The sequence below is a fragment of the Equus caballus genome, chromosome 4, assembly GCF_041296265.1.
Source record: "Equus caballus isolate H_3958 breed thoroughbred chromosome 4, TB-T2T, whole genome shotgun sequence".
Taxonomy (NCBI): domain Eukaryota; kingdom Metazoa; phylum Chordata; class Mammalia; order Perissodactyla; family Equidae; genus Equus; species Equus caballus.
This window is the reverse complement of record NC_091687.1, coordinates 106,674,690-106,701,166: the sequence shown is the minus strand read 5'-3', so window position 1 is coordinate 106,701,166 and position 26,477 is coordinate 106,674,690. Positions and strand designations below refer to the sequence as shown.

At 40.9% G+C, this 26,477-nt stretch overlaps 1 protein-coding gene across 1 annotated transcript in view; it reads left to right on the top strand.

The window, feature by feature from the left end:
* The window catches only part of LOC138923703 (GTPase IMAP family member 8-like), a 41,256-nt gene that overhangs the window by 9,189 nt on the left and 5,590 nt on the right, over nt 1–26,477 (top strand). Inside the window, 1 exon segment of the mRNA XM_070264315.1 lies at nt 18,414–18,521. Within this exon segment, the coding sequence (XP_070120416.1) occupies nt 18,414–18,521 (108 nt within the window).

Below are 26,477 nucleotides of genomic sequence, written 5' to 3'. Positions count from 1 at the left end.
TTAGTGGCTAGAATATTTCTATTAGGATATTCTTACCCTCTTCACTTATTTAGTAACGTGAAGTAGTTCATGCAGGAAAGGCAGGATAAATGCTTGATAAACCCCAGGATAAATTACAAATGAATAAAAGGTTTAAATGTTAGAAAAAAGGAAACCTCAAAAGTTCTAGAAGGAAACAGAAAAGTATTCCACTATACACTACACATGTGGAAGGTCTTTCTAACTATGACTCAAAAGCCAGAACACACAAATAAATGTGGTTGATTAATTTGCCTACATAATAGTGATATACATCTATATAACAAAACAAAGTAAAATATGAATGACAAACTAGACAATAATATTTGTAACTCACATGATAGACAAATGCCTAATCTCTCTAATATGGAGAGTTCCCAGGAAATTGAAATGAAAAGACCAGCAACCCATTGTAAAAAATGGACAAAGGATATGAAGAGAATTAACAGAAAAAAACTGATATCGAACATAGGAAAACACGCTTAATCTCACTCATATGGACAGAAATGCATATCAAACTGCACTTAGACATGATTACTCCCCATTAGGTGTTCAAGACCCAAAAGTATGAAACAGACAGCTGCCTTCATACTTCCTTAGCCGAAACACAGGATGGCACAACCCATGTGTAGCAGACAATGCAACATTGTTTGACACAGCAAAGGTTGGAAGAACCCCAAATGACCATCAACTGGGACAGGTGAAAAAGAAACTCGGGTATAGCTACACAAAAGACTACTGTGCAGCGGGACAGAACAAATAAGGAGGCTCTCTACGTGCCAATGTGGAAAACGCCCACGGTGTGTTGTTAAGTGAAAAGAACAAGATATAGAGCCATAGAAATAGTATGCTACCTTTCATGCAGAAAAAGAATAAGTTTAGATTATGTACTCAGACTTGCTTATATTTGCAGAAAGAAACACTGTAAGTATATCCAAGAAAGAAAGTGGTTAATTTTAGAGGACTGTGGGAGACTCAAGTGGACAAGGTAAAGCCAAGATCTCTTAATATTTGCTTCTTCATAGTCTTTTATTGTAGAAACACATAACATCAGACATACCCTCTTAGCAGATTTTAAGAGCGCGGTCCAGCATCGTTAACTGTAAGCACAACGCACAGCAGATCTCTCGAACTTCTTCACCTTGCGCGACTCAAACGCTCAGTCCATTGAACAGCAGCTCCCATGTCTCCCTTCCCCCAGCCCCTGGCACCCACCATTCTACTTATTGTTTCTGTGAATTTGACTACTTTAGATGCCTCATATAAGTAGAAAATGCAGTATTTGTCCTCTGTGACTGGCTTACTTCACTTAGCACAATGTCTTCAAGGTTCATCATATGTTGTAGCGTTGACAGGATTTCCCTCTTTTTTATTACTGAATAATATTCCACTGTGTGCATGTGTGTGTAAATATATATATATCACATTTTCTTTGTCCATTCCTCCATCAATAGACATTTAGGTTGCTTCCACCTCTTGGTTATTGTAAAAAACAACAGAATACACATTCTTCCCAGGCACACATGGAACATTCTCCATCATAGATCATATGGTAAGTCACAACACAAGTCTTAGCAAATTTAAAAAGATTGAAAACACAATGAGTGTCTTTTCTGACCACAATACTATGGAACTAAAAATCAGTAATAGGAGGAAAATGAGAAAATTCACACAAACATGAAAATTAAACAGTACACTCCCGATCAACCAGTGGGTCAAGGAAGAAGTCAAAAGAGAAATAAAAAATATTTTGAAATGAACAGAAATGGAAACACAATATACAAAAACTTATGGAATGCAGCAAAGGCGATTCTAAAAGGGAATGTTTTAGTGATAAATGCCTACATAAAAAAAGAGAAAGATCTCAGATAAACAACTTAACTTTACACCTCAACAAAGCAGAAAAAGAGGAACAAACTAAGCCTAAAGTTGGTAGAATGAAGGAAATGGCACAGAGCAGAGGTAAAATACAAACTAGAAGTATAATAGAAAAGATCAACAAAACTAAGAGTGGCTTTTTTTTGAAAAGATAAGCAAAATTGGCAAACTTTTAGCTAGATGAATTAAAAAATAATACATATAAATAAAATTAGAAATGAAAGAGGAAACATTACAAATGAGACCAGAGAAATACAAAGAATCATAAGAGACTACTATGAACAATTATATGCCATCAAGTAGATAAACTAAAAAAAAAAAAGGAGAAATTCTTAGAAATATACAAGTAACAAAGACTGAATCATAATGAAATAGAAAATCTGAACAGACCAATAACAAGTAAGGAGACGGAAGCAGTAATCAAAAACCTCCCAACAAAGAAAAGCCAATACCATATAGGTTCACTGGTGAATTCTACCAAACATTTAAATAAAAATTAATACCAATTCTTCTCAAGGTCTTCCAAAAATTGAAGAGGAGGGAACACTTCCAAACTCATCTTATGAGGCCAGAATAACCCTGACATCAAAACCAGACAAGGACACTACAAGAAAAGAAAACTACAAAGCCATATCCCTGATGAATATAGATGCAAAAATCCTCAACAAAATATTAGTGAACAAAATTCAACTGTTCATTAAAAGGTTCATACACCACAATCAAGTGGGATTTATCCATGAGATGCAAGGATGGTTCAACACATGCAAATCAAACAATGTGATACACCACATTAACGGAACTAAAGATAAAAATCACATGATCAACTTAACAGATGCCGAAAAGCAATCGACAAAAGTACAACATCCTTTCATGATAAAGACTCCCAATAAAGTTAATATAAAAAGAACTTCCCTCAACATAATGAAGGCCATATCTGACAAGCCCACAGCTAACATCATACTCAATGGTGAAAGGTTGAAAGCTTTTCCTCTAATTGGAGTAACACAAATATGGCCACTCTCACTTCTGTTCAACATAGTACTGGAAGTCCCAGCCAGAGCAATTAGGCAGGAAAAAGAAATAAAAGGCATTCAAGTCAGAAAGCAAGAAGTAAAATTGTCTCTGTTTGCACATGATATGATCTAATATATCTAATATATTACATCTAATATATCTAACATACTTTGCTGGATGCCCACATGAGGAGGAGTGCAATGTAACTGCTACGTGTGCTGCCAGGTTATGTGATAGTAACAGGTACAAGATTTTGCATTATACTAGCTTTTTCTGCACAAGAATAATGTGCCATCGAATGCAGAGATATGACCACTTTCTTAGCAGAAATTTTCAGATGTAGTATTTCTAGTGAAATCAGTAACTTCTTGAGCAGTTGTAGAGTGAAGTGCCCAGTGAGAGCCAATATTGGAATGAGTTTTAGAACTCCAGCTGTAAGAAACAAACAAGTCACTGATCTCAAGCTGCATGAGAAGCCACCTCAGAAGAGGAAATCACAAGGGCAAAAGAATAAGCTGTTATCAAAAACATCCACTGAAAAACAAAGGAAGGATGAGACTAAAAGTGCCAAACAGGAAGCACACCACAAAACATCTTCTCTCAGCAACATGAGACCCAGCATGAGATAGAGGGGAAAAAATCAAGAACCTAAAAATGAAACGGAAAGCAACCCAGCCACTGAGATAACAAGCAGCAGGTAGCAAACAGCTGGAACAGCCAGAGGGAGAAAAGGCAAAAGAGATAACCCCTCTCCAGGAGCTGGAAGATTTAGAATTGAGTCTTTTAAATAGTCCTAGAAATGGGGCTGGCCCCGTGGCTGAGCGGTTGGGTTTGCGCGCTGCACTTCGGTGGCCCAGGGTTTCCCCGGTTCAGATCCTGAGATCCTGGGCGTGGACATGGCACTGCTCATCAAGCCATGTGGAGGTGGCATCCCACATGCCACAACTAGAAGGACCCACAACGAAAAATATACAACTATGTACCATTGGGCTTTGGGGAGAAAAAAGGAAAAATAAAATCTTTAAATAGTCCTAGGAAACAAGTTAGATACCAGAAATAAGTACAAATATATCTTTTTGTTAAACCTGATGGAGACCCTGACATTCTCTGGTCCGACCTTGATGTTCATCTGTAATTTATTCAAAATTCTGAATATTTGGGAAATTTTTAAATGTTTGTTAAATTGACTTTTCCTACCTTTCAAAATAATGTGGAAAGGATGGGGGAGTAAGGTTTTGCTTTGTTTTTAACCAAAGTTTGACAGACTAAGAGAGATGCCATTATTATCCACTAAGGGACAGGATCTCGTGTACACAAATAAAAACATCTTAAAAAAATTTTAAATGAGGGGAAAACAAAGAGAAGAGAGTGATCAGAAAGGGAGAAAAAGTCTGGTGCTGACTCCTGTACTCTGTAGAATCTCCGGAAAAGTTTATAAACCTGGAAAAAGAAAGAAAAAGGTGATTATGAGTAATATTGTGTGAATACCAGTTTTGGTTTTTTTTTTTGCAGTGTTTTAATTGAGGTTATGATAATTTACAACATTGTGAAATTTCACTTCATCATTATTATTGGCAGTCATCTTATATGTGTGTCCCTTCACCCTTTGTGCCCACTCCCCACCCCTCTTCCCCCTGGTAGCCACTAATCTGTTCTCTTTGTCCATGTGTTTGTTTATCTTCCACATATGAGTGGAATCATGCAGTATTTGTCTTTCTCTATCTGGCTTATTTTGCTTGACATAATACCCTCAAGGTCCATTGATGTTGTGAATGAGAGAATTTTGTCATTTTTAATGGCTTAGTTGTATTCCTTTGTATATATACACCACATCTTCTTTATCCAATCATCAGCCAGTGGGCACTTGGATTGCTTCCACGTGTTGGCTATGGTGAGTAATGCTGCAATGAACATAGGAGTGCATAAGTTTCTTTGCATTGCTGATTTCAAGTTCTTTGGATAAATACCCAGCAGAGGGATGGCTGGGTGATATGGTATTTCTATTTTTAATTTTTTGAGAACTCGCCATACTGTTTTCCATAGTGGCTACACCAGTTTGCATTCCCACTAACAATGTATGAGGGTTCCTTTTGCTCCACAACCTCTCCAACACTTGTTATTTTTTGTCTTGGTTATTATAGCCACTCGAAAGAGTGTAAGGTGGTATCTTAGTGTAGTTTTGATTTGCATTTCCCTGATGATCAGTGATGATGAGCATCTTTTCATGTGTCTATTTGCCATCCTTATATTTCTTTGGAGAAATGTGTATTCATATCCCCTGCTCATTTTTTGGTCGGGTTATTTGATTTTTTGTTGTTGAGTTGTGTGAGTTCTTTATATAGCATGGACATTAACCCTTTGTTGGATATATGACTTGCAAATACCTTTCCCCAGTTGGTGGGTGATCTTTTCATTTCAATAAGTTTAAAAAAATAGTAAAAACACTGCATTTGAGGCTTTTACAGTCATAGGCTGAAGTAGAAACAGTACGCAATTTCATAGGACTGAGGAAACAGAGAAAAGGCTGAGGAAGAAGTAAAGGGAACCCTTACAAATAGTAAGAAGGATTTGGAACTCTTCCATACTATGTAATTACTTGGACCAAATTTCACCAATTCTTCAAGGAGTAGGGGATACTCAACTGAACTATGAGTGAAAAATTATAAATTGAGGGCCTTGGACATATCACACATTGAGATATAATTTAACAACAAGGAGTCTTCTGTCACCACGGTTTCTACGATGTATCTTGGGATATAGACAAGAAATAGAAGCACTTGGCCTGTGTATGCAAAGAACGTGATCAAATTATACAGGAGGGGCAGTTAAGTCAGCCTTAGGTGGGTCTGAAAACTTTCCTTAAGAATGTGAGATTGAAGGTGAATCCTTAAACCCAAATGATGAGTTGGAGTAGCCATCCAGAGCATGTGTGTATGCCTGGGGAGGAGGGAACTGGCAGAGGTGGGGAGAGCTGCTGTCGGAAGCAATGCAGGCAGGAGGGCAGGACCCTTGGTGGTGACATCTGAGTAAGCATAGTGATTGATGAGTGGAGATTTCAATGGATGCCTCAATACGAAGAGCCTCACTTAAAATACCAAGGAGTCTAGAACTTGCGAGGACAGTTGACAGCATAAACGATAATAAGCTGGAGAACATAATGATTATTATAGTTCTTCCTAGTTTGTCGATTGTTTTTGTCATAAATGGGTGTTGGATTTTGTTACATGTTTTTTTTCTGCATCTATTCAGATGATCATGTGATTTTCTCCTTCATTCTAATATGGTGTAATACAATGATTGATATTTATATGTTGAACCAATCTGTCATTCCCGGGATAAATCCCAAGAATCTATATTTATATATGTTACATGCTTCTCATGGCATATACTTCTTTTCATAAGTTGCTGTATTCGATTTGCTAGTATTTGTTGACGATTTCTATATCTATATTTATAAAGGATATTGATCTGTAGTTTTCTTGTAATATCTTTGTCTAGATAGTACTGACCTCATAGAATAAGTGGTGAAGTACTGTCCCTCTCATATTTTGTAAAGTGTTTGTGGGGCCGGGCCCATGGCCAAGTGGGTAAAGTTCCATGTACCCTGCTTCAGTGGACCGGGGTTTGCAGGTTCAGATCCCAGGTGTGGACCTACTCCACTCATCAACTATGCTGTGGAGGCATCCCACATACAAAGTAGAGGAAGATTGGCACTGATGTTAGCTCAGGGCTAATCTTCCTCAAGCAAAAAGAGAGAAGGATTGGCAAGAGATGTTAGCTCAGGGTGAATCTTCCTCACACACACACACACACACACACACAAATTAAAAGTGTTTGTGAATTACTGGTGTTGATTCTTCCTTAAATGTTTAGCAGAATTCATCAGTGAAGACATCAGGTACTGGGCTTCTCTTTGGGGCCAGCTTTTTAAATTACTAATTGAATCTCCTTACCGAAAGGCTGTAGATATATTCAGATATTATTTCTTCTTGAGTCACTTTCAGTAGTTGGTGTCTTTCTAGGAATTTATCCATTTCATCCAAGTTATCTAGTTTCTTGGCATCCAGTTGTTCTTAGTATTTCCTAAGGTCCTTTTTATTTCTGTAAGATCAGCAGCACTGTACCCTTTTTCATTTCTGATTTTAATAATTTTAGCCTTCTTTCTATTTCATGGTCAGATGAGCTAAATGTCTGTCAATTTTTTTCCAAAGGACAACTTTGAGTTTCACTCATTTGCTTTTCTATTGTCTATTTCACTTGTGTCTGTTCTCATCTCTATTATTTCCGTACTTCCTGTTGCTTTGTTTTCAGTCGCTCTTCTCTTTCTGGTGTCTTAAGATGGAAGGTTACGTTACTGATTTGAGATCTTTCTTCTTTTTAATAAAAGCTTTCACAGCTTTAAATTAGCCTCTAAGCATTATGTCAGCTGCATCTCATACGTTTTGGTATGTTGTGTTTTCCTTTTCATTCATCTCAAAGTAGTTTCTCAATTCTCTTGTGATTTCTTCTTTGGTCCACTGGTCACAGTGGTCCCCTCTTATCCACTTACCCATGAAGGATACATTCCAAGACCCCCAGTGGATGCCTGAAACTGTGGATAGTACCAACCCCTTTATATACTGTGTTTTCCTATACATACAGACTTATGATAAAGTTTAATTTATAAATTAGGCACAGGAGGAGATTAACAACAATAACTAATAATAAAGTAGAACAATTATAACTATTGTAATAAAAGTTATGTGGATGTGGTCTCTCTCTCGCTCTCTCTCAAAATATCTTATTGAATAGCACTCACTCTTCTTGTAATGATGTGAGATGATGAAATGCCTAAATGTTAAGATGAAGTGAGGTCAATGATGTAGGAATTGTGAGGTAGAATTAGGCTACTATCAACCTTCTGATGATAAGTCAGAAGGACAATGATGGAGCCATGACAATGTTGATGGTCGGATATGAGGAGGAGATGATGTTGATGGTTGGGGATACAACAAAGGGATGATTCATGTCCCATGCGGAATGAAGCAGGATGGTGTGAGATTCCATCGTGCTACTCAAAATGGCACTGCCATTTACAATTTATGAATTGATCATTTCTGGAATTTTCCATTTAATATTTTCAGAGCACGGTTGACCTCGGGTAACTGGAATGTGGAAAGTGAAACTGCAGATAAGGGGGACTGCTGTATTTGGGAGTGTGCTGTTTAATTTCCACATATTTGTGAATTTTATAAATTGCCTTCTGATATTGTTTTCTCATTTTGACCCATTGTGGTAGAACACACTTTGTATTATGTCAATCTTTTTAAATTTATTGAGACTTATTTTATGGCTTAGCATATAGTCTATCCTGGATAATATTCCAAGACCCCTTAGAAGAATGTGCATTTTGCTCTTTTTGGGTGGACACCTATAGAATATTTGTTTTCTATATATCTAATGTCTTTTTTATTCCTCTCTTACTGACCTATTTTGTGTTAAATAGATATTTTCTAGTGTACTATTTTAACACCCTTGTCATTTCTTTTACTATATTGTAAATGTTATCTTTTTACATCATTTTAGGGGCTGCCCTTGGGATTAAAATTTACATCTTAATTTATAACAATCTGTTTCAGATTCATTCCAACTTAATTTAAATAGTATACAAAACATTACTGTTATATCACTCTGTTCTCTCTTCCCCAGCTTTGTGCTGCTAATATCATATAAATTGCATGTGTATAAGGTACTCTTTATTTCTTCCTGTGGATGTGAGTTACTGTTTAGTGTTCTTTCATTTCAGCCTGAAGGACTCCCTTTAGTATTTCTCGTAAGGTAGATCTGCAAGCAACAAGTTCTTTCAGTTTCTCTTCATCTGGGGATGTTTTAGATTTCTTCATTTTTGAAGAATTTAGGGTTGACAGTCTTTCTTTCAGCACTTTGAATGTATCATCCTATGGACCACTGGCTTCCATGTCTTTTGATGAGAAATCAGCTGTTAATCTTGTCGAGGATCTCTTGTACATAAGTCACTTCTCACTGTTTTCAAGATTCTCTCTTTATCTTTGTCTTTTGATAGTTTGTGGATGCTATGTCCAGGTGTGGGTCTCTTTGGATTTATCCTACTTAAAGTTCATGGAGTTTCTTAGATATGTGAATTAATGTTTTTCCTCAAATTTTGGAAGTGTGCGGCCATTATTTCTTCAAATACTCTTCCTGCCTCTTTCTCTCTCTTCTCTCTGTGTTCTGCTCTGGGGTTCCCTTTATGTGTATGTCAGTATGTCGGTGACGTTCCATGGGTCTCTGATGATCTGCTTATTTTTCTTCGTTCTTTTTTCTCTCTATCCTCAGCAAAAATAGGTAGGTGAGACCCTATCAAACTAAAAAGCTTCTGCATAGCTTTTTTTCCTGTATAGGCATCATACATTCTTTTTCTTTGCCTGTTCAGTAATATTTTGTTGAATACTGGACATTTTAAGTAACAGAATGTTGCAACTCTGAAAATCACATCCCTCCAAGCCTTTGGTTAACATCCAGCGTTCTGAAAACGTTGATTCTGACCATTTTTGAAAGTATTCCTTGTTTTTGTAAAGCTACAGATTTTTGGAGGTCTTTACTCTGCCATTTCAACTATATCACCTCATAATTATATTTAAGCCCTATAAATAGCATTCTGGTTGCAGCATGAGGGGCAATTAGAGAGCAGCAATCCTTGAAACAAGTTCAGTCCCAGGAAACAGTTGCAACAATCCAGACCAGAAATCATGGTGACCATAAAATGGGGTGGAGATGGGGGTGAGGAGTGAATGCTCTGGAGAGATACAAAGCCATTATAATCCACAATTTGTGTTTTTTGTGGGAGGGATAAATCAAGGTTCCTGGTTCGGGCACCTTGATGGAGTGTGGCACCACTCCCAAGGTGGGAAACCCAGGGAGGAAAGAGATGCATGGCCCGCAGAGCCAATAGTGGTCCCTACAAGACACACTCAGAAGAAACACCAGAGGAGTTTGGTGGATGCTCCAGTACCAAGTGGACCTGGAGGCTGACAACCTGAGACTTGACGACCAATAAAATTGAGAATCATGCCTGGTAATCAGTGGTGCCTTGTAGGCAGTACCCAGCAGAGAAGGATCCATATCAGGAAAAGCATGGTAAACACCACATAGCCGGTGAAAGAAATTTTCAGGAGCTAACATAATTCATCCTCTGGGGAACCTCAGAAATATATCCAAGGAAAACAAGAACTTGTTGGGGGTCTGGAGTGCTGCAATAGCAGGTGGAGTGAAAGCTAAGAAAACATTCATAACCATGTCCAAATGACCTCACTGTAAACTTCAGGTTACTGCAGCCTTATGAAAGACAACGGACAAATTACTTCCTTGGCCCAGGCTTGACCCCTTTAAACTAGCCTACACACTGTCCCATAACCTAGGGGTCAGGAAACACAGGGCTGCCACACTACCACCCACCAACATATGTGAGGACAGCATTAAGGGGAAAGCAAGAAACAGGAAAGGTTTGTAGCTGAAGAGAGAAATGCGTCATGTTGCTCACAGCTAGACTTTACACCCACAGTCAAATGAGTCCATCCTGTGTCTGTTCTCAGAGATCAATGCAATTGTTAAAGCCACGGAGGTTTCTTTCTTTCTGTTTTTATAGATTGGCCCTGACCTAACATCTGTTGCCAATCTTCCTTTCTTTTCTTCTCTGAAGCCCCCCAGTACATAGTTGTATATTCTAGCTGTAGGTCCTTCTAGTTCTGCTATGTGGGACACCACCTCAGCATGGCTTGATGGTTGGAGCTAGGTTGGAGCCCAGGATCTGAACTGATGAACCTCGGGCCACAGAAGTGGAGGCCGTGAACTCAACCACTGGGCCCCAGGGCCAGCCCCCAGACGTTTCTTGTTAGCATCTCATTGTCTCTCATGGGAAAATTGGGGGTGAGACATGCTGATGCCTTAGTCTGTTAGGGAGGATAACACTATGCCCACGGGAGTGGCTGGACCAATGGGTCCATGACACAAACCATCGTAATGATGGGACAGGAAGATGAGGACTTTTTCAGATTTTCTGTCTTTTTGTAATCAGAAAACTTTTTTTCTTTGACTCTTTAAGCTAAATTCACCACAAAAGCCATACTCTTCAGGGCCGGCCCCGTGGTCCAGTGATTAAGTCCGGCGTGCTCCACTTTGGCAGCCCAGGTTTGCAGGTTCTGATCTCTGGTGCAGATCTAGACCACTTGTCAAGCCATGCTGTGGCACTGACCCACATACAAAATAGAGCAAGACTGGCACAGATGTTAGCTCAGGGCTAATCTTCCTTAAGCAAAAAAAAAGGGGGGAAGACTGGCAACAGATGTCAGCTCAGAGCAAATCTTTCTCACCAGAGGGGGAAAAATAAGCCATATTCTTCACTATGTCTTTCTCAGTGCAAAAACAGAATGAAGTGGACGTGAAAGAAGTTGCTATGAGGAAGGGAAGGCTGTGCAGGGTGAGTCTGGGGGTGCTGGATGACCCAAGGTGAAAAATAAGCACACGCTTACTGCATTAGCAAGATAGACACACTGTGAAAAAAGGGAAAACGACTTCCCTAGGAGTTACCTCTCCTGCTCTCTGATCCAAAGAGATTTGGACCATCTGGACATCTTGCAATATATCACATTGATCCATTGCATCAAGGTCTTGCAACCTCGGCACTATTGACATATTGGGCCAGACAATTCTTTAGGGGGCTGTCCTGTGCATTGTAGGATGTTTAGCAGCATCCCTGGCCTCTACCTACCACATGCCAGTGGTACCCACCTCCCTGTTGTGATAACCAAAATGTCTCTAGATATTGTTAATGTCCCTTGTGGGGGAAAATCATTCCCAATTGAGAACCACATCACATCAATGATATCACATTGAACAGGCAGGATGAGCAATAGATGGCCAGCATGCTAGTGGCCTTGGCAAGACACATATGCTTGAGAGAGAGGAGGATCAATTCTGGACTGCCAGCTCAAAGGGGGGATCCTTGGTGAGAGTGCGGTGCCACCTTCTAGAATGCCCTAGACACAGTGCATCAGTGATCTCCAACAAGAAGAATACACAGGTTTGAGAACCAGAAGATAAAAGAAGCAGGAGAAGCCACACTTAACATTATTCCCAGTTACCCACTGGAGGGCTTTGTCTTTCTTGTCCCTGGGCTCTGCAGGGTTAGATTTCCCATCTGCAGCAAAAGTCCCACTGAACCATGACCTGTGGCTGCCACCTGAACACTGTAGACTCCTTGTGCCCAGAAACCAGCAGCCAAGAACAGCAGACTCACCTTGGCATCATTAATTGACCCTGATGAGCAGAAGAAAAGGCTGCTGTTCACAATGGGGGCATGGTAGAACCTGTGGAACTCCACTCGGGTGCCTCTGGGTACTCCTTGCCCAACTGAAACTATGAATGGGGGAGTACCACAACCCCAGCCTAAGAAGAGTACGGTTATTGAGGTCCGAGATCCCTCAGGAATGAGGGTTTGAGTCGCACAAAAGGTAAGCACTGACACAAACAGATGAAATCTGAAGGTGAGGGGAATTGAGAATGGGTAATGGAGGAGGAAGACAGTGAGCCCTAGCTGCAGCCGGGACTGAGGACAGCAACAATGGCTGCAGTCCATCCCAGAAATCTTCCACTTTTAGCTGCCTCTCAGGAAGAGAGTCCTAGGGAACCCTGAAGGAACAGATCTCTAAACATTTATGGGGAAGTGGATCCGCGTGGAGCATGCCAACCAGCCGTGGAAGCCATGAAGGTGCATCACTCTTGAAGGTTCTCCCTCCAAGAAGAAAACTTACTCAACTAATACTTGACAAGGGTGCCAATAACACACAATGGGGAAGAATAGTTTCCTCAATAAACGGTTTTGGGAAAACTGGATACCCGCATGCGAAAGAATGAAATTGGATTCGTATCTTAGGCTACACAAAAATTAATTGTAAATTCATTAAAGATTTAAATGTAAAACCTGAAACTGTAAAACTACCATAAGAAAATGCTGGGAAAACACTCCCTGACATCGGTCTTGGCAATGACTTTTTTCGTTATGACACCAAAAGCATAGGCAGCAAAAGCAAAAACAGACAAGTGAGATAACGACAAATTAAACAGCTTCTGCACAGCAAAAGAAACCATCAACAAAATGAAAAGGCAACCTATGGAATGGGAGAAAATATTTGCAAATGATATATCTGATAAGGGGTTAATATCTGTAATTGATAGGGAACTCATACAACTCAATAGTAAAAATAGTAAATCATCATAATAATAATTTGATTAAAATGTGGGCAAAGGACCTGAAAAGATATTTTTCCAAAGAAGACATACAAATAGCCAACAGGTACATGAAAAGGTGCTCGGTCACTAATCATCAGGGAAATGCAAATCAAAACCACAATGAGGTATCACCTCACACCCATCAGAATGGCCATTATCAAAAAGACAAGAAATAACGTGTTGGCGAGGATGTGGAAAAAGGGGAACCCTTGTGTACTGCTAGTGGGAACGTAAATTGGTGCAGCCACTATGGAAGACTGTGTGGAAGTTCCTCAAGAAATTAAAAATAGCACTACCATATGATCCAATTCCCCTTCTGGATCTTTCCAGAGCAAATGAAATCAGGATCTTGAAGGATATCTATACCCCCATATTCACTGCAACATTCTTATTCAGTGTCTCAGTTTTGCTAACGCACTAAGCATGTGCTTATTTTTCACCTTGGGTCATCCAGCACCCCCAGGCTCACCCTGCACACCCTTCCCTTCCTCATAGCAACTTCTTTCACTTCCACTTCATTCTGCAGCTCTTCACTGCCCATTGGTCTTCATGATAGCCAAAATATGGGCACAACCTAGGTATCTGTCAATAGATGATTGGATAAAGAAGATGTGGTTAAGTTCACGGCCTCCACTTCTGTGGCCCGAGGTTCATCAGTTCGCATCCTGGGCTCCGACCTAGTTCCAATCATCAAGCCATGCTGAGGTGGTGTCCCACATAGCAGAACTAGAAGAATTCATGCTTTTCTCTCTAAAACCTAGAAAACTCTCTGAGTGATGCTTTTGAATAGTTCCTCTCCTGCATTCTCTCTAACATTTCCTTCTCAAATTTTGATCAGACGTACCTTAGACCTTTTCATTCCAGCTTCCTCATCTCCTAACCCCATTTGTATTTTTCATCTTTCTTCTGTTTATTTCTACCTGCTGCATTCTGGTTAAATTCTTTATAATTATTTGCCAAGTTCACTAATTTCTCCCTCAGTTATGTATAATCTGCTTTTAACCATTCTATTTTAAATTCCAATTTTAAATTGCTAGATTTTATATCTGCTTCTTTTTCAAATCCTCCTTTTCCTTTTTGATACTCTCTTTTTCCTAAGTCATACCACTGATGATCTATTTTATTTCTTTAAACTTACTACATTATTTATTTTATTTTCTGCTGGAAATAATACAAAATTTTGAAGTCTTTGCAGGTTTTTTGCTACTGATTTTCACTAGTGATATCTTATTTATTTTTATTTTAAAGTATTTTATCATTTCTCTTTCTTTTTTTTTTTTTGAGGAAGATTAGCCCTAAGCTAACATCTGCTGCCAATCCTCCTCATTTTTCTGAGGAAGATTGGCTCTGAGCTAACATCCGTCCCCACTTTCCTCTACTTTATATGTGGGACGCCTACCACAGCATGGCTTGCCAAGCAGTGCCATGTCCGCACCCGGGATCCGAACCAGTGAACCCTGGGCCGCCTAAGTGGAAGGTGGGCAGTTAACTGCTGTGCTACGGGGCCAGCCTCATATTTTACAACTTTTAAATGTACAGTTCAGTGGCATTAAGTACATTCACTTTGTTGTGCAACCATCACCACCATCTGTCTCCAGAACTTTTTCATCTTCCCAAACTGAAACTCTGTCCCCATTGGACATTAACTCCCCATTTTCCTCTCTCTCCAGCCTCTGGGAACCACCATTCTGCTTTCTGTCTCTGTGAATTTGACAACTCTAGTGGCCTCATATAAATGGAATCATACAATATGTATTGTTTTTTGTCTAGCTTAAGATCTTCAAGGTTTGCCTATGTTGCAGTGTGTACCAGAATTTCCTTCCTTTTAAGGATGAATAATATTCCGTGGAATGCATATAGCACATTTTGTTCATTCGTTCTGTGTCGATGGACAATTTGGGTAATATAGATTTTGAAGTCAGCAATGAATTGTGAACAAACCCTCCTGTCTTGTACATACAAGAATGATATTAGAGACAGTTGAGAGGATGGCTTCTAAATATTTGTTGGATGAATCAGTAAATGGCATGAATTGTTTTTTCCAGCTGTGCATGGAGTTTGAGCCATTTCGACTCAGTTTGCATCGTGATCAATGGGGCCTATTTGGGTGGTAATTGAGTAGGGCAGTGGTTCTCAGTGTGGGATTGGAGGAACATTCCCACTAGGAGATATACCAGAATCGTCTGGAGGCTTTGACAAGTTATCCCACCATTTTTGGTTGAGACATGGGGTGAGGAAAGTAGTTTTTGAGAACCAATGAGCTAGTGTTAGTATGAATCTCGTAAGCAGATGGCCCCCAGCATTCGTTCCCCCTTTTCTGGGAACAGCCCTGGAGTTCCATTTGGGGATCCACTTCTCTCTCATTGTCCAGCTGTGTGTTCGTGGTGGCGCTTTATCCTCAGTTCCAGGGATAAAGCACGTGACCCAATCTTAGATCAAACAGCAGATTGTTTCCCTCAGACCAGGGTGGTTGTTTCAGGAGTGGGCACATGGCCCAAGCCGGTCACATGCGAATACATCTTAGGGCTACCAGAAGAGGCTCTTGCTTTTTACGCTGAACTTGAACCTGGAAGGATGTAAAGCTGGAGCTGCAGCAGCCATATTGCCCCATGAGAGGTCCTCCTGGAGCCGCCAGAGACACGCCAGGAGCCTGAGAAGGAAGAAAGCTTGTGGAAGTCAGAGCTGAGAGATGGGAAAAACCACTGCTGATGATATTGCTCGAGCTCTGACTGCAGCAGTGCCTGAAGCCAGATTCACTCTTGACCATTTGGGTGTGTGACCAATAATCTTTTCCTTAAGTCACTTGCATTGAAAGACTTTTAGTTAATAGTCTGAAAGACTGGGATCCAGTAACTGGCATTGAACTTGGTTGCCCAGGAATCTCTAGGTCCCAAATCCTAGGTTGCTGCACTCGAAGTGTCCTGAGCTGGGGGCCACTTCTAAGAATGAAACGAGGTGTGTTGCTCCATTGCTGTTATGCGGTGGGATACACATCACAGTTCTGGGAAAAATCACCTGTGCACCAACGCGACTCCACACTGTGCTATCACCATTCTCCAGATTTACCACTCCCTTGTCAGCAAATTTGGGTTATGAAACAGATCTGTAGCAGAAGAGATTGCGTATATTCTTTGCAATGCATGCAAATATACGGACACATATACATAAATATATGCATATTATTTACATATGCGTAGGATCATTTTGGAAGGAAACACAAAGACTTGGCCACCTCAAGGTGAGGAAACTGAGCATCTAGGAGATGAGGTAGGAGTGAGACTTTTCATTGTGTACCCTTCGCATATTTTGAATATTCCTTAATCAAAAAAGTAATTTAAATTAAATCATTAAAGAACTTTTAAAAAATTAAAGAAAGGCCTCCCCTGGATCCTCTCTGTCCTCTCTCAGCCAGCATCTATGTGGCTTCATCACTAAACCATCTGCTTTTGTCACTTTACTTCTTTTTTTTTTTTTAAAGATTTTATTTTTTCCTTTTTCTCCCCAAAGCCCCCCGGTACACAGTTGTGTATTCTTCGTTGTGGGTTCTTCTAGTTGTGGTATGTGGGATGCTGCCTCAGTGTGGTCCGATGAGCAGTGCCGTGTCCGCGCCCAGATTCGAACCAACGAAACACTGGGCCGCCTGCAGCGGAGCGCGCGAACTTAACCACTCGGCCACGGGGCCAGCCCCTGTCACTTTACTTCTTGAAAGCGAGACCACGTGACATCCTCGGGTCCGTGGAATGACCCCACCTGCACGGAGAACCCAGGGTGCAGTGTGGCCCGAGGCAGAGAGCACAAAAGCTCACAAACCTGGAAGAGCCATCCTCCAAAGTGACTGAGCCATCTCTCTGGGGAGAGCTGAGATTCCCAGCAGGGCCGTGACACTGCAGAGCAAAGGCCCCTTTTGCAGACATTTTGGGAGTTGGGACTCCCTGCCTGACAGACAGGGGCCCCTAATCAGACTCCTGGGTAGGCGGTGGCCTGGGGAAAGTCTGCACATGGGCAGAGGCAGCCCGCACAGACTGCCTCCTCCTTCCTTTGTAAGAATGAACAGAGAGCCAAGGACGACCAGGTACGTGAGGGAAGCACAAGGCTCACTGAGCTGACAGAAAAACAGACCCTAAGAGGGACAGAGGGAAATGAAGAGCATCCAAATAGCACCTTGAGCAAGATGAAGACAGTGGGACCACATCGCATCTATCAGCAATAAGAACACACTAGGTGCAGAGACCATTAGGGGCAAGAGTTACTTGGAGATTAAAAATATAGTTGCTGAAGTTAAAAAAAGTCCAAGAAAAATCTAGAACATAAAAGAATGAAAAGAGAAAGAGGCCTGAAATATGAAAGACAAGATAAGAGTGAAAGAGGACAATCCCCATGGCCACGGTTTTGCTAGGGAAATCTCCTCCAGCGGGAGCGTCTGAAAGAGAGGGCAGAGAAAGGGCTAGGGAGGAAAGGTCAATAAGAAGCAAATCACACAGAGTTAAGGAAGGATTTTCATTTGCAGCATGAAAAGCCCACTTAGTGGGAAGCACAAGAAATAGGAAAAAATATACTGTTTCACACTCCGACCCATCTTCATGAAATTTCAGTCCCGGGGGTCTAGTGGTTAAGATTTGGTGCTCTCGCTGCCGAGGCCCAGGTTCATTTTCCCGCCAGGGAACCACATCACTCGTCTGTCATTGTCACACTGTGGTGGCTGTGTGTTGCTGTGATGCTGAAAGCTGTGCCACTGGTATTTCAAATACCATCAGGGTCACCCATGGTGGGCAGGTTTCAGCAGAGCTTCCGGGCTAGACAGACTAGGAAGAAGGACCTGGTCACCCACTTCTGACAAAACTGGCCACGCAAACCCTCTGAAATAGCACTGGGAGGTGAGATGATGATGCAAAGACCAGGCAGGGTTCTAGACGGGGAATGGACTTGGTGGCACTGACAACTAACAAAGTCTAAGGAGAAGATTCCAGACCTTAAACAACAAACAACACAGTAACAAACGTATAGGCCCTCACAGAGGTATAGGCATCAGATTGGCATCAGACCTAATGTAAGCTGGGGGACAGATGGAGCAATGTCAGAATTTTGAGAGAAAACGGTTTTGGACTGGGATTTTTAAATGCAGTCAATCCAGCTATTGAACGAAGGGGCAGAAAAAAAGAATTTTTTCACACTGTAAGAAATTCAGAAAGTTTGCTCTCATAGACCTTTTTTTATCATAGATATTTGACGATCTACTCTGGAAAAACAAGGGAGAAAGCCAGCCAGAGGAGCGACGGGATCCAGCAGTGGCCCTGACCCGGAAGAAGGAGGAGCAGAGGTGGCGGCAGGTGGGAGGCATGGGAATGAGGAGGGAGGGCGGGCAGAGATGCCCTCCTCTTCCGTGGGAGAGGCTGGAAATAGTCACCACTGTTGGTGGGACAGGAAAGACAGGTATACATTGGTAGAGAGGGCATCACTGGCTGAAAATAGGTAAAAATTGCAAAGAAAACTCGAAAGTAACCTAGAAATGATATATACTTACTAGAATTATGCATAAATAAGTCCCAAAACCACGTTGTTCTAGTGTGCACCAACACTGTGGATACCTGAATGGAAACATTCAATTTTGATTAATCTTTTTGGGACAATTTTAACAAACGTCATTTGTTTTTGCTGCTTAGCATCCATTCCCGCTCTTTCTGGGAACAAGCCTCTGCTTTTCCTCTGGAAACAGTCCCCCACTTCCAGTCCCTGTGCTGTAAGTGACCTAACTTCACCCCCTCTCACCCGAGGGGATCCGGGGTGAGCACCTGATCCAGGCCAATCGGTGCATCCTGTCACCGTGGCCACAGTGATGGATTTGGGGGTGGGCTTGTGATCTGAGGCTGTCCCACAAGACTCAGTCCTGGAGTTATTGTTGGAATGGTTGGAGAAAGAATTGCCTTTTCTTCCTGGATGGCTAGCTTAGACTAAGAAACTGACCAACTGTTTTCCAAAGTGATTGCACCATTTTATATCCCAACCAGTTCCTCCACATCCTTGCCAGCACTTAGTGCGGCCAGTCTATTTAATTTTAGCCATCCTAATAGTCCTTTTTAATGGCTGCACAATATTCCCATGATATCCCTACTGATGAGCTTTTGCCTCACTTCCTGTGTTTCTGCCTCTAGAAACAACGGAATCCGACTCTGTATGCTCCCGGAAATTGCTTCTTTTGTTCAACATAATGTATGTGGTGTTTATCCACATTGACGCAGGTAACTGTGTTTTGTTCGTTTTTACTGCTGCATATTATTCCCTTGTATGGGTATTCTACGATTTGTTTATCCAATCTACTGTTGATGGATATTTGGGTTGTTCCTAGCTTTTACCATTATGAGGTTTCTTATAAAAATATCTTCATACATTCCTGTAAGAGTTTCTTTAGAGCAATGGTCTTCAAAGTTTTTTGCTTGTGTATTCTCTAAAAGAATTTTTAAAATCTAGGTGCTGTCTTGAGCATTTTAAACTGAACTTCTAAAATTTTTTTCCTTGTGAATGCTTGCAAAGAATGCAATTTCTGGCACATTGTAGTTTTAACATTTGAAAATAAAATTGCTATTTCTTTAAAAATATTATAAATAACATAGAAATTGAATACCGATCATAAGCTATTTAAAAAATACATGAACAGGGTCTTTTCTAATAGAAACTTTACAGGTTTTTTTTCTCCTTGACTGTCCATTTACCTCCTTCACAGCATTGTATCTTATCGTAATGGATTTTTATGTTGGAAAATCTTTTGTTTTAATCAGTGTAGGCACGGAGAAACCTCATTCACATAAATAAATAGGAATGGAGACAATTTTGTTACAGCAGTGACACTCAATTCTTTGAACTCTTTCCAAGATAAATGCCAAAACACACATAGTGATCTAACATTAATTTTTAATTGTCTATTAATGGATATATCTGTCTTCCTTTTTGTTGAAAACAAAACAGTGTAAACTGCTTGCCTTGCAAAAGGATTTATTAGCCAGTCATTAGGGACATTAGATTTCAAAATATCTGGGAAACACACCAAAAAGCCTTTACCAAGACCTATCAAATCACGATACCGTATTTCTTACTCCTTCACTGAGAGGCTGAAAGGTATCCTCTTTAACCCAATATATCTAAAACATTTGGAAAGAATTGAAATATTGCACATTTTGATAAACCTTTGTCAATATATTTTGAAAACTTTTTAAATGGAAAATTCTATATATGGAGAAGTTGGAAAAAATAGTGCACAGAACCCAATGTATCCATCATTATGTGTCAACCGTTGTCAATTGTGGGCAATCTCGTTTCATCTAAACCTCTATCCCTTCCTCTCCTGATTCTTTGAAAGCCAGTCCTCGATGTCATATCATTTCATCTGTACACATTTCAGCAAATAACTCTAAAGCAGTAGGATTCTCCCTTTTATTAATATCACATCTGAAAAACAAATATTTAATATTAAATATCCAGGCAGTTTTTGCAGTTTCCTGTCATAATTCTTTTTACATTTTACTTGAATATGGATCCACATCAGGTTCATACATTGCAGCTTGTAAATGGTGCGTCCACTTCCTTCTGGAGGCGTATGGTGGCTGGTTGCATCTCTTTAGTGATACCTAGCAATCGTTTAGGATCACTGCTTAGATCCATTCATTTATTGCGGTTATAAAATGCTGATACTTTAATTTTATCATTCCCTCTGTGTTTATTAGCTGGACTATCTGTATAAAAAGAAAGCTTTGGCCATTGAGATGGGGGCCAGCCCAGTGGCGTAGTTGTTAAGTTCACACCCTCTGCTTCAGTGGCCTGGGGTTCACAGGTTTGGATCCTGGGCTCGGACCTACACACCACTCATCAAGCCAGGCTGTGGTTGCATCCCACATATGAAAAAAGAAAAATAGAGGGAGATTGCCACAGATGTTGGCTCAGGACCAATCTTCCTCACAAAGATATATATCTATATCTATATCTATATCTGTATCTGTATCTATATCTGTATCTATATCTATATCTATATCTAAAGAAAACTTTGGCCATTGGGAGCTCTTTCAGGTTGCCTCTTGTCTCCTTTTGATGTGCTGCCAACCCCCAACCCCTTAATTTTGCACTTCCTTACTTTTTGGTACTAAAAGATACTGATACTGATATTTCTGACTCCAGTCCAGCACCAGTTTATTCTAGCATTCTTCTTTTGCTCATTTGTAATTTCTTTCTGTGACAGTGAGAAACTTGGCTCTCATTAGCTACAATATATTTGCTGAGTAGTTGAACTCTAGGATACTATAGTTTCAAATTTGCTACTTCTCCCATCTTAGGGTGAAATCATTCAGTATTTCACCATTATATATATTTGTAGATGCCTTTTACTAGATTGTAGAACTTACTTTCTATTCTTACTTTCAGAGTTTTATAATGGTTCTTGAATTTTGTCAAATGCTATCCTGCATCTATTGAGATGATTACATGGTTTTTCTTCATTAGTCTGTACACGGTGAATTGCACTGACTGATGCTTGAATGTGGAATCAGCCTTGCGTTTCTGTGATGAAACACACTCGTGGGTATTACCCTTTTTATATATTACTGGATTTCATCCGCTGACAATTTGTTGAGGAACTTTGCATCTATGTTTATGAGAGATAAATGACAACTTTTGTTTCTTACAATGTCTTTCCCTGATTTTAGTGTTAATGCTGGCTTTGTAAAATGAGTTGGGAAGTGTTCCTTTTTTACTTTCAGAAGGGGTAATGTAGAGCTGACATTATTTTTTCTTTAAATACTTGATAGAATTAGACAACAAAATAATCTGGGCCTGGAGTTTCTTTTTTTGGAAGGTTTTAAAGTATAAATTTAATTTCCTTGAGAGATGTAGGACTATTTAGGCTATCTGTTTCTTCTTGAGTGTGCTTTGGTAGTTTGTGTCTTTCAAGGAATTGAAAGACTATTTAAAGATGATTTCACCTAAAGCATCAAGTCTATGGGCATAGAGTTGTTCACAGCATTTCCCTAATGGCTATTTAATTTCTGTGGGGTGGGTAGTGGTGTCTCCTCTTTTATTGGTGATCTTGGTAGTTTGTGTCTTCTCCTTTTTTTTGCTTGGAAAATATTTTTTAGAGGTTTATTAATTTTATTGGTCTTTTCAAAGAAACAGTTTTTGGGTTCATTGATATTTCTCTATCGTTTTATCTGTTTTTAATTTCATGATTTCTGCTCTCATTTTTATCATGTTTTGACCTTTCTACTTGCTTTGTGTCTGCTTTGCTCTTCTTTCTCTAGTTTCTTAAGGTGGATGCAAAAATTACTTTTTTGAGAACTTTCTTATTTTTGAAATATGCATTTAATGCTTGCTATGGTCTGGATGCTTGTGTTCCCCCAAATTCATATGTTGCATTAGTGTGGTATGTTTGTTGCAGTTGAGAAGCCAATATTGAAACAGTGTTATTAATTAAAGTCCACAGTTTACAGGAGGATTCAGTCTTTGTGTTGTACTTTCTATGCGTTTTGACAAATGTATAGTGACATGTATCCAGCATTACAATATCATACAGAATAATTTCACTGCCCTAAAAGTCATCTGTGCTCCACTTATTCATCCATGACCCCCACCCCTGGAAACCACTGATCTTTTACTGTCTCCATAGTTTCGCCTTTTCCAAAAGGTTATGGTGTTAGAATTGTGCAGTATGTAGCCTTTTGAGATTGGCATCTTTCACTTCGTAATATGCATTTAAGTTTCCTCTGTGTCTTTTCATGGCTTGATAGCTCATTTCTTTTTAGCATTGAATAAAATTTCATTATCTGGAGGTACCACCGTATTTTTATCCATTCCCCTATGGAAAGACATCTCGGTTGCTTCCAAGTTTTGGTAATTACAAACAAAGCTGCTATAAATATTCATGTGCAGATTTTTGAGTGGACACAAGTAATATATTTTTAAATAAAGAGATGAGAAAGGAGGGCTTTTTAAGGATGACAGAAGCCATAAAGAAAACATTTGTTAAGATTTTCAGACTGAGCAAAAAACTTAATTAAGAGACAAACAGCAGGGGGTGGTCTTGGCAAGACATTGACAACAGTGGACAGTTCTGTTTTACTTCGCGTATGTGAATTTAAATGAGGCAAGAGTCTCAAACTCTTTGACTATTTTGTCGTGTTTCATTTTGTTCCTGCATGCCTGTGGTAGAAGAGGGAAATATCAGGGATCTCCTTTGGAGTTGTCTAAGAAATCTCCTAAGTATTTAGACTGGTTAGGAATTTCTAGCTTTCAATTTACATCTCACTAATAGAGAAGCACATTACTAAGTAAGACGACCATAATTTCACAGACTTTTGGAGATGAAAGGTTATTTTCACGGGCCAGAGCTACAATTTTCAAGCACTCGATATCTCACAGACTCCTTTGTAGGAATAATATTTGCTGTTTTTCTCTGTAGCTGTCAGGGAAAAGAACAATTTTTCCCCTTCTTTATTGGTGACATTTCTTTCAGCAGCAATTAGAAGCTCCTATGGTTTGAAAAGCCATCACTAGAATTCCATGAGATAGCGCTGAAAGAAAAGAGGAGGCCTGAGTAGCCATTAACACTCTGAACATGGAAATGAAAGGGGCAGAAAAGGACTGTGAACAGGTGTTCTATAGAGCAGGTAATATTTTGTTTTCTTGAATCATAAATAAAGGCCTTTCTTGAATCAACAAGAAAAGTACATATAATTTAACAGAAAAAAATCAACTAAGAATATGAATAGGCAATTAAGAGGAAAAGGCATACAATTGTCCCAAATGGAAGGCCTCCCATCTCAGGCTACATAGTCGCTGAGGGAATGCTTGAAGACAGAATCGAGACTCTGTTTTCCATGACCAATTTGCATTTTCTCCAGTGCACAGGAAGTAGCTGCTCAAGACCCACAGTCTTCTCTCCATGCTGTGGACGCAGGAGTATCGGCCTGGGCAGCTTAAGGCAGTTAAACCTATGTGTTCACCTCCACCACAAAAACTCACAAGGCCCGTGTGGATTTGGTACCTTTGGGCAATGTCCCTTCCGTGTGTATCAAATGTGTACAAAATATATGCCGAGATAGCTGAATGAGTTAACTTTAGGCACAAAAGTATTCATGATAAGTCAGTTTGGAACTGATAAATGTCTCCCCAAAATACTTATTTTTGTTTTGGAGGAGTTCATCCTTAGCCTTCTTTTCTTTTTCCTGGCAAAAATGAGATGGGAGAGACATTTCTAGCTAATAACAAGAAAATCCATCGTGCCTTCCACATGTTAAAAGCACGCCTTTCCGTCCTCTACAGCAGGAGGGCACGCATCCCCGCATTCCGGGTGGTAGCTAATGTTGTCTGAGAAGTTAAATCACAGTATCAATAGGGGAGTGTTAACATTGTAAGTGAAGCAGGGCTTTCATTTGCAAACGGTGAGTTGTGCCTGTTGCCTGCGTTGTGGCTGCCCTCCCCTCCACACTGAGCAGAGACCCCAGAGGCACCCGTAGCCCACCTTTCTGCTTGTGGCTGTTTTTCTATATTAATCTGAACTCACAAGTCCAAGTGGCAGATCAAACTGCCCCTTCACACTAAGAATGTCCCCAGAGAGGTGCTTCAGGCCCCCCAGGGGCCCCAGCAGGGCCAGCGCCCGGAGGCAGAGGAGGAGCACCGAGCAGGGCCGTGTGGGGACCCAGGGCCCGCCAGAGTCCCCCTCTTAAGTGCTTGTCACTCTGCCTACTGCGGGGGTTGGGGGTGGACGTCTCCTGGTTTCTGTGGAAATGCAGGTCCACCTCGGTGAAGGAACCTACTAAACCTTGTTTCCCTCTCGGGTCAAAGCACGGGGAACCTGAGAACAGGGCATTTGACAGAGAACCTAGAGGGAGGTCAGGGTCATAGAACGTCTCCAGCAAGGTGCCTGTCTTCAGTTCCGTGTCTGCTGCCGTCTAGAATCACATACAGGAAACCGTCTTTATGAAGGAGAGGAAACGGTGGGGTGGGGAGATGCACCACGGGCCAGTTTGGAACAGTGAGGGCAGCGGATGGCCACGTTCGGGATGCAGCGTTCCTTGGCTTGTCTGGGTCTCCATTCTCTGGACTAACCCTGGCAGAGAATTTCTTTGGCACACAAGTGTTACAGAGACATGGTGGGGAGAAGGAAAAGGAGCTCTTATTAAAAACAGACCATAGCCAAAAAGCTTCTTCCTCAGGCTTTTCTGAGGGCTTCTGGGTCACCTGAATAATCATGGTCCAGACTTTTATATACCCCAATGCCTGAACTAAGTGCAAGCTGAAAAATTACTGCTACCATATATTTCAGAACCTAAAGTTCGCACTGAGTGAGCTCAGACTGTAGCCCTCTGGTGATACTAACAAGCTTATTTCTCGTGTTTGTGCAAAAGTGTTTTCACGTGCACACAGAATGGCTGCTGCGCCCATTTCTGGGGCATGTATAGGTGCTCACACGTTGCTGCGTGATGGATAATGGCCTGAATCCCCCGCCCACTTGTCCCCAGAAGTCATAGGATGCCCTTTGAAGAACAGGCTGAAAGCTCATCTTTCAATTTTATCTTATTGTTTTTTAAATACAATTTGGTGGAAAGAGTTTCCACCTTAAAGAGAAGAGAAAGATTTCAGAGTAGGACTCACGTTGATCTGCTCAGGTAAACCATTTGCTTTTTTTCTGATAAATGCAGTTTATTCCTTACGAACATTATTTCTCCCCCCTCGTCAGCCAGGATGGAGTTATAAACAGCAGGGCTTTGCTCCTGGGGCATTCCCCTGCCTCACACCCTTGACAGTGGCAGTTTCTCATGAGGGCACCTCGTTAACCTTTCCTGACCAGCGTGCCATCCGTCTCCAATGCTCCAGGAGAGCAAGCAGGGAGGATGGTATCACTACTTTTGGCAAATGAGGGTAGGATAATCTGCCCAAGTTCCAGACCATCCCACCATTTCCCAAGCGTGTCCCTCCCTTTCCCATCCCTACAGGCTTCTTTCAGTCCTGTGTGGTGGAGATGGTGCAGGCAATAGGGCTTCACGAGGTGGGTGGAGGGAATCATGATTCTGTGGCAGGAGCTGTTCTTGGAACGGGTCGATCTGTCCTCCAAGTGCAGGGAGAGGAATGCCTGGCAATAGAGGTGTTTAGTACCATTTTTAAGTGAACTAATGGAGGGATCGATGGATATAAAATGAGGAGGGTGCTGATGGCCAGCCCTGAACAGGCTGTTGAGCGGGGGAAGCAGGATGATGGTGAAGTCCTGAGGGAGAGATGTGGCAGCGAGGGTGCAGTGTCTGCAGGGG